General features: G+C 42.6%; 1 protein-coding gene across 2 annotated transcripts in view; it reads left to right on the plus strand.

Annotated features, from left to right (window-relative positions):
- LOC143930533 (rap1 GTPase-GDP dissociation stimulator 1-A-like) overlaps positions 1-9,461 on the plus strand; it is a 353,543-nt gene extending 344,082 nt beyond the window's left edge. For both annotated transcript variants that reach the window (XM_077454905.1, XM_077454906.1), the window contains one exon: positions 274-9,461. In XM_077454905.1, the coding sequence (XP_077311031.1) occupies positions 274-425 (152 nt within the window). In that variant the 3' untranslated portion in view covers positions 426-9,461. The remainder of the gene's footprint in view (positions 1-273) is intronic.

The raw sequence follows: 9,461 nt of genomic DNA on the forward strand, positions 1-9,461 counted from the left end.
GAGGAGGAGGATTTTCTTTCATTAAAACAATATTTCAAATTGTTAAGATGATACTGCAAATAAAGATAGAGAAACAGTATCTTTATGAGGATCACCACCATACTTTAACCACCTTGTGGGATTTAATGCAGAGAAGCCACAATTATGCTGCATTATAGAAACTTCTTTCTTTGCATAAACAAAATGTTGGCAGGTCTTACAAAAAATATACATGTTTAAAATGTATGACTTATGTACCAGTGAGTTTTAAAAAGTGTTTCTTTTTTTCTGCAGATGACCTAAGAAAGGAAATGGAAGCCGTAAACTTGAAGGAGACTTTGGAGACACTTTGCGGACACAGCAATAGCAATGTGGTCAAACAAGCCAACACCGTACTGCAGATTTTGGCAAATGCCAGCCAGAGCAGTGATCACTTCTTTGCATAGCTTTAGTCTTCAAACAAAGAAAATGTAGCACGCCTATTCCTGCATCCAGCTAGATTTACCACTAGCAGCGTAGCATTAGTTTATGCTGATAAAGTAATATATTAGCTGAAAACAAGAAACATGCAACAAAACATCAGTTATGGCTGGACTGTGGTATTACCAGCAATGCATGTACAACAAAGTACATAGAATCGCAGAATCCTATTGATGGATAAAGTTCAGAAAACACATAGGAAACAAAGCAAAAAATATGTGTAAAACAAGTGACGCAGAGCAACCAGTAGGATTTTAATTAATTTAGGAAATGTATGCAAACAAGAGCATTTAGACCCCTTTAACATTGTTCACGCACAAACACAGCTATTTTTTTTGAGGCATTTTACTGGAGGATTTGCAGTGCATTTCTCGTTAAAAGCACCCTTCTAACAGACATGAAAGGGTTAAAAGAGCCCACAATAGTGACATCTTGCCGGCAGTGTAGCCATGCTGCCCCATTGATTTCAATGGGGAGCAGCAGTAGAGGAGCAGAAAACACCCCACTCCAAATAATCTGCTGGCAGGACATTTCCCAATACCCTACCAGCACACCACTCCAGTGTGAAAGCCCTTGGGCTTTCACACTGGAGCAGCTGTTTGAGGGTGGATTGCAGGCCCTAGTTTAAACACAGTAACACCGGCAAAATTCCCTCAGTGTGAAAGGGGTCTTATTGTTCCACTTGGCAGCCAGTAAGTTTCCAACTGTCATTTCTTCAAGCAAAGTCTTGAAAGAAGAATTCTGCTTGGCAATAAGACACGTTTTCAAAAAACATTTCACTTTGTTCAGTGCTCTTTGCCTGGCTGAAAAAAAGTTACATAGGCTGTCTAGCCCATGGATGTCCAACCTTTTGACTTTCCTGGGCCAAATTGGAATAAAAGGAATTGTATTGGGCTACACATTATTATATAAGGTTTACACAGCACTTTACAACATTAGGCCAGACAGTACAATTACAATACAATTCAATAAAGGGGATAATCAGAAGGCCCTGCTCATTAGAGCTTACAATCTAAAGACACCAACAATCGGGATAGCTGATGAGCAGGAAAAGTCAGGCAAATCACAAGTTATCACTCAGAAAATGTAATTATCTGAGTAATAAAACTTCATTTTTTTTTTTGTTTTCATTATTAGATATAATTTAATGATTAAAGCGGAGGTCCACCCTAAAGTGGACCTTCCGCTCATCGGAACCCTCCCCCCATCCGGTGCCACAATCGGCACCTTTCAGGGGGGAGGGGGGTGCAGTTACCTGGATAATCCAGGTAACTGCACCCACTTCCGGGATAGCTCTCTGCGGAAAGGGGCGTAACGTACGCCCCTTTCCGCAAGTGCCCGCCCCTTCCCGCAAGTGCCCCGCTGCCTGCTGGGAAACACACAGATCCCAGAGGCAGTGGGGAGCATCCTTATTGCTCAGTAGGGAACCGGGAAATGAAGCCGAAAGGCTCCATTTCCTGATTCCCATACCCAAGATGGTGGCGGCAGGACCCGACAGGCGACCTAGAGATCGGCTTCGGGTGCCGACATCGCGGGCACGCTGGGCGGGTAAGTGTCACTATTTTAAGTCAGCAGCTGCAGTATTTGTAGCTGCTGGCTTTTAAAAAAAAAAAACCGCGGAGTCCCGGTGGACTCCCGCTTTAAGTATAAAGAACAACATGTAACTGTGATATTTGGCAGTTTTTTTCTAAACTAACACATCAAGATCTGGTTCAATGGATGTAGTACCTATCCTCAAGGTGCTCATCAGATATTTTAGTTCTAGTTTTGCCTTCAGTTGCTTCATCCTTAAAAATAGTTGCTCACAAACGTAGATAGTGAAGAGTGGAATTTGAAAAAAAAAAATTGGGAAAAATAAAACTTCCAAAAGTCCAGTGTCACTGTCAAATGTTTCTTCGGCCACAAACACATTTTTAAAACAAATTCTACACAAAAAAAAAAAAATTCTACATTTTAAAGCAAGTTTACAATTTTGTGTTGGGCTGCATTCAGATCCATTTTGGGCTGCAAGATGGACACCCCTCATCTAGACCCTTCATTTATTTAGTTTCCAGCATGTGGCAATGAACTGACATACCTTTACATGGATCCTAATAGGTTAGAGCAGGGTTTCTCAACTCCAGTCCTCAAGGCACCCAAACAGTAATTACCACAGCTGTTCCATCCCGGGAAATCCTGAAAACATGACCTAAGGCAGTGAAACTGATCAAATCACCTGTGCAAAATAATGGAAAACCTGAAAACATGACCTATTGGGGCACCTTGAGGACTGGAGTTGAGAAACACTGGGTTAAAGTTTCCAGGGACATCTACATGTACTGTCACCAAGTGGGGTGGCTACACCTGCTCAGACATAGTTTACATATATTCCTCAACATCAAGCTACAAAACACTGAAGGGAAAAAAAAAAAAAACTATTATTCTCAAGAGTTCACATCTCCACTCCAAGTCACATGAAGCTCTAACAAGTTCTGGAACCTTTTTTGTCACTCAAATCAGGCAGATTTGGGCGTTTTTCTTCTTTGAACATTGGTGACCCTTTATGCTGCACAAAATTGTGGCAAAAATAGCATTTTTTTTAAACAGCTTCCCTGTAAAATCCTTTACTTGGAGTACATCATAGCACACAGAGTCTCAAGTCATTACTTGGTGGGATTTCCCATAGCAATGCTACCGGAGGGGAGGGAGACACAGCCCGTAAGGTAACCCCCAGACCTGAGGACTTATACTGCTGCTTGCAGCACACTGATCCCACAGGGTCGCCAACGCATATGTTCCATATGCGAGCGGGTCCCCTGTCCTGGATGCAAAGTTGGCTAGCTTAGTGTTGAATGTGGATGCTAGAAGGTCTATGTCCGGAGTCCCCCATCTTTGGCAAACAGCCTGAAACACCTTGGGATGAAGAGACCATTCTCCTGGGAATAACTGCCGGCGACTTAAATAGTCCACCTGCCAATTCTCTACTCCCGGAATGAAAACTGCCGATAGGCATGGGACATTCTCTTCTGTCCAAGTTAGAATCCGGTTCACCTCTCTCTGAGCTGAGAGACTCTTGGTGACCCCTTGTGATTGATATATGCCACAGCTGGGGCATTGTCGGACTGAATCGTGGCTGGGCAATTCTTTAACCTGGAGGTCCAGGTTTCTAGAGCCAGATACGCTGCCGGAATCTCTAGGATGTCAATGGGCAAGGCTCCTACTCCCCCAGCCTGAAAAGGCTGGCATCTGTCGTTACTACCTTCCAGATAATTGATCTGAAGGACTTTCCCTTCAGCAGGTTCCAAGATAGTAACCACCAACTGAGGCTCTGGGAGACTCATGGGGACAGCCACATTGGCAAGTCCAAAGCTTGAATCATTTTGTTCCAAACAGACAGAATACTGCTTTCAGTTTCAAATGGAATTGAACATAGGGAACTGCTTCGAATGAAGCTACCATCTTCCCCAACAACCTCATGCAAAGGAGAATTGAAGGATCTCTCTTTGACCTGATCATCCTCAACAGCTACTGTATGGAGCTGATCCTTGCGGGAGGCAAGAACACCCTTTTCTGGGCTGTGTCTATGATCAGCCCAGATACTGCAGCCTTCTTAGTGCCTTTAAGGACGATTTCTTTAGGTTGAGAATCCAACCCAAACCTTCCAGGTAACTGCTTGTGATGGCTACGCCTTGCTTCAAGCAAGCCACTGACTGGTCTATTAACAATAGATAGTCTAAGTAAACCAAGACAGTTATGCCCTGTGCCCTTAACCTGACTAGAGGTGGGGCTAATACCTTAGTGAATACCCGAGGTGCTGTAGCAAGCCCAAAGGACAAGACTATTAACTGAAATGCTTCTGTTCTACTTTGAACCGCAGAAACCTCTGGTGAGGAGGAAATATATGGACAAGCAGCTATGCATCTCTGATGTTGGACACAAGAAGTTTTGCTCCTTGCAGGATGGAAACGACTGACTTGAATGACTCCATGCAAATGGAGCATTTTTTCAGGAATTTAGATTACGGAGATCTAGACTTGGTCTGATATCCCCATTTGGCTTTGGCACCGTAATTAGGTTTGAGTAAAACATCAAACCTTGCTCTTGTTTTGGAATCTGTCTGATCACCCCTTGAGCCAATAATCGGTCTAATGCTTGCAACAGGGATTGCCTTTTCCCTGGATCCTTGGGAACGTTTGATCTCAGAAAACAAGATGGCAGAAACTCACAAAGCTCTAGCTTGTATCCTAGAGACACTGTGGAGAAAGTCCATTTGTCCTGAATCTCCCTTTGCCAGACTTTTGAGTACATCAGAAGTCTTCACCCCACCGCCTTGGTGAGGGGAGATGCCTCTTCATAAGGAGGTCTTGTATTCTGCTTTGCAGACTTGTAGCCCCAGGTCTTCCTTTATGCCTGGTCTGATGGCCGAACAGTTTAAATGAAAGACGCTTATATTTACTTTTGACTGGCAAAAGAGTACCATTTCCACTGGAAATTGTTGGAATGTATTTATCCAAACTATCGACAAAAAATCCTTCTCCCTTAAAGGGGAAACTAGTTAGAAAGGTTCTTACAAGGCGTCTCAGCTGACCAAGCCTTTAATCAAAGGGTCCTTCGCATATGTACAAGTATAAACGCAAGGCATGATGCCTGGTGAATAGAATCCTTCATAGCGTCTACAGCAAAGCATAATGCTTTAGGTAGCTCGGCCAGTTCCTATGCTTGTTGTGCAGGGAGCTCACCTGAGAGCATCTGTGAACTGGTCCTTTAAGGACTGACAGATGCCTATAGCTGCAATTGCAGGCTGAACAACAGTACCTGCTAAGAAAAAAAGGATTTTAACAGACCTTCCAACTTCTTAGCTGTTGAATCTATAAGCATAAGCACATTGTCCACTGGTTAAATACATTTTTTTTTGTCTGTTTCCCACAGAAATCGCAACGTCAACTGCTGGAACTTTCCGTCTTTTAGTGAATCTTTCTTCCATAGAATAGAGCTTTGCGAGTCTCTCTGGAAGGGAAAAAATGCTTATCCGGGTGATCCCATTCGGTATATATAAGCTTTTTTAGTAATGCGTGGACGGGAAATACATGCAAAGGCTGTAAAGGCTTCAAAGAACCCAAGGAAGAGACCAGCCCTTCAGCTAACTCTGTTAGGGGTAGTATGCAAGTAGAGCGAACCATCTTTGCAAGCCTCTGTACTTCAGATTGTGAAGTAGGGATCCTTGGGAACTTCAAGTATTGTTTCCTCCGCAGAGAAATAATCGCATGTCTTTTCCTCCCAATCATCTGAGGGCAATACTCCATCCTGTCCCCATAATTCTCTTGAGCCCTCCACTGACTGTAAAGAGTCTAAAGTGGGGGAGGGGGGGGGGGGGGTTGAGGATGCTTCCTATACACTGGATGAAGGATGCAATTAAAGCTGCTAATCTTCCTTCAAAGCCTTGCAAGGCAGAAGAAAAAGCATCTTCAGTCACCTCTACAGGGGCTGAAGTGTGTGAAGCAGTTGCACCACCGCTAGCTTCCAATGACTCACCCTGGCTTGCCATGTGATCTCTCAGACAGTATGGAGGCATAACTGGGATTCCCAGTGCCTGGGGGGTGACACCTTAGGTACCTTTACAGTAGGTCTGGAAGACATAGTGCAAAGCACAAGCAGAGGTACACACAAAATAACAGTTCCTTTGCTACTAAGTAACAATCTGTCTGGAAATGCCTGTTTACACCCTTACTCCTTATAGAGGAGACATTTATAAGGCATATAAGGTATATTGAAGGAAAAAGCAAAGCTTCTTCCCTTACCTTGTCCTCGCTGCAGGATACTGCCGATTTAACAGACATCCAAATTTCACCCATCACGACGGGCTGCGTTTAAACACGATCAAAGACTGGGGCCCTTTTAAAAGGGGTTCCGCTCCTTTGGGCCTTGTATAGCACCCCTCAGGACAACTTTAGAAAATGTTGCAAGACCAAAAAGCGTCCTGGTTCCTACGGTCCAGCTCTCAAAGAGAAGCATTACAGGCAAAACCTTGTTCTTGCATCGAGGTAAAGGTACCATCCTATGGCCTCAGTGGCGAGGATGGATCTGATTGTGGAGGTTTCTTTAATTCCAGCATGGATCCCTCCTAGAGCTCCGCAGACCACATCTTCACTCGTGACCAACACCTTAGACACTGGCGAAAAAACTGAGTGCTCCTGGAAGGAGGAGGGGTTATATAGGGGAGTCAACTTCCTGTATTGGTTATACAAGTGTCAACACCTGAAGGTAGGCCTATAACCCACCAAGTAATTACTTGACTCTCTGTCCTATGATGTACAATAAATCTCAGTAAAATGCCACAACATCGCAGTAAAATCAGGAAATTTTCTGCATGAAAACGCTATGCTCAGGTGTGAATGGGGCCTAACTATCAGCAATGTATTATTGTTTTCTCAATGCATTTTCCAGCACATATATTAATAAAAAAATAAAAAAAATGAAAACAAAAAATAAAAAAACCATAGCACAAATGAAAGCTTCAAAGAATCTTCTAAAGATACAAATCCTATCTCAGAGACAAATAGTAACTCTTTGTTATACCCTGTTTCCCCAGAAATAAGAGCTACCGTGATTGTCAGTGATGGCTGCAATATAAGCCCTACCCTGAAAATAAGACCTATAAGGTCTTTAACTAGGGCTTATTTGGGGGGGGGAGGGGGGGGTAAGGCTTATATTGCAGCCATCACCAACAGTTACGCTAGGTCTTAGTTTCAGGGAGACGGTACCATAAAAATAAAGCTTGCAGAAGGTTTTTTTTACCTTAATGCAGAGGTTAAAAAAAAACAAAAAACAACGTAACGTTAGAACCACCTTAAGAGAGGGAAGAGAGTGGAAGAAGCTTTTTCAGTACAAGCCCTTTATGAAATAGGTATTCCCCTGCTTCTCTACTGCTAAACCATCAGCAGCACAGAGACACCAAAATAATTGCTGTATATTTTTTACAAAAAAAAAATACACAGATGAGAAAAACATAAAAAATAGCACGCCTATAAAAGTATCAACTGGTTTGGCTTAGTAGAAGTCCTATGCAGTAGTAGTCCAATGAAAGAGAATCATACATGCAATTAGAGATTGTTAGCTTGATAAGATGTTAGGCTACCTCCATTGGGGCCATGGTATGTCTATGGCTCTGCAACTTGACGCTATGGGGTAGTGCACAACACATATAATCATTGTATCGCCTTCTTAAATAGACCTGCATGTGCTTTGTCTTTCTTATTGAGCTTTTCCTAAGACTAAAATAGCTGAGTGAAGCCAGTCACAAGTGCATATTGTACAGAAATTGAAGTATCCAGTTATTTGGGATTAATAAAGAAAATGACTTCAAAAGACTCTGCTGATTACATATATCGTATGCGCAAACTAACCCGTTCTGTCAGTATCTGCAAAGCCCCACCACGATGCGATCACCTACAGAGGACAGCAATTGCTTTTGCAAACAGGATCTTTTCAACTATACAGTACACCAGCTATAGGAATCCAAAAAAAAAAAAAAGGGATTTTTTGTACTCACCATAAAATCCTTTTCTCTGTAATTTACTGACCGACACAGCTCCTCTCTGTAACTAAATGGTTGTATAGCCTGCCATTAGGAGAAACTAGGCAAAATTGTTACACAATACAGAGAACTTTAATCCCACCCCAGGGGGGCGGACCCCATGCTATCAACCCTTCCCACTGCTCCTAGCAGCTTCAGTTTTTATTACGAATCCAAAAAAAAAACATTTTAAAGCTTGTGTGGCTGTACTTTGGTGGATTACAGGAGTGCACATCGTTCTGCACTTCTGTGACCCGTTTTCAGCAGACAACGGGCTGAAGCTGTCAGCTGATGTCACAGATCCAGTCCAGGATAGGGAAACATCACAACCATATGGTTGGGATACACCCATATGCCTGGACTGGCACCTGGCTCAACCTCTCAGTAGGGCACCGAGAGCCTGAGTTGGTCGCTTCCGCCCCCTCCACAGCCCAGCGCTCCAGAGCAGACAGCAGTGACTGACAGTCAAAAATTAAACAAACAGGTCCAGATGGCCGCACTCCAATGAAAACAATGTATTTATGGTTATAAAAAAATACATACAGCAAGGATAAAACCACAGTCACCAGATCTCTGCTCAGGGAACTGAGCGAACAGCAATGTTTGATCGCTCGGTTCTCAGTTCTAAGCCCCATAGTCACTATCAGATTTTCTTCAGATTTTTGTCTTAAGATTTACCAAAACCATGTAGTGCAAAGGCCTGCCTGATTGCATACAAATTGAAACTCCTAATAGGTTTGACCTCATATTATATGGTTTTGGTAAATCTGAAGGAAAAAATCAGCATAGTGTGTATGGGGCTTTAGATGCGATGATGGTCTTATCAATTAGATAGCTGGTTATTTTATCCAAAAGTTTAAGAAACATCACTAATTGGCACAACATCAAATGCTTATGTGGGTCATAGGAATTTAGAAACCTGTGAACAACCTATGCAACCTCACAGTCCTGGGACTTTGTAGACATTCCATTTTCTACAATTCGCCCTGGAAATCTGCCTTTAAACATACCTCATACATGAATGGCAACAATTCCTTCAATATGTAGCTGGCACAATTAGCTCTTAGTACATGCCAAGGATACAGATCCTTATTTATTATGATGAATTATTTAGAAGAATGTTGTACTGGTATTTTCATGTCTGTCAGTTAACATTGCAGTCACAATAAACCTGAAGTCATGCCATAATACAGATAATGCATTGCTCCACTTCTCCCCAGGTTGCCAAACAAGAAAAGGGGCAGGAGGCAAGTTAAATATGTATTGGCAGTGCCACCCATATACAGTAGCATATAAAACCAATGTTCTTTGGGACAGATGCAACCTACTGCACTAGCTCCTGCCTTCAGATGGGTTAGGAATCCATTCTGAATGAGACCCAAACTGTTTTAAGGTTTCTTTTGTTTTGTTTTTTACATAAAATAAAATATGTGTAGTTATGAGGTTTTTA

The sequence above is a fragment of the Lithobates pipiens genome, unplaced genomic scaffold (genome assembly GCF_037356315.1).
Source record: "Lithobates pipiens isolate NorthernLeopardFrog02 unplaced genomic scaffold, aLitPip1_a1.2 Scaffold_25, whole genome shotgun sequence".
NCBI lineage: Eukaryota > Metazoa > Chordata > Amphibia > Anura > Ranidae > Lithobates > Lithobates pipiens.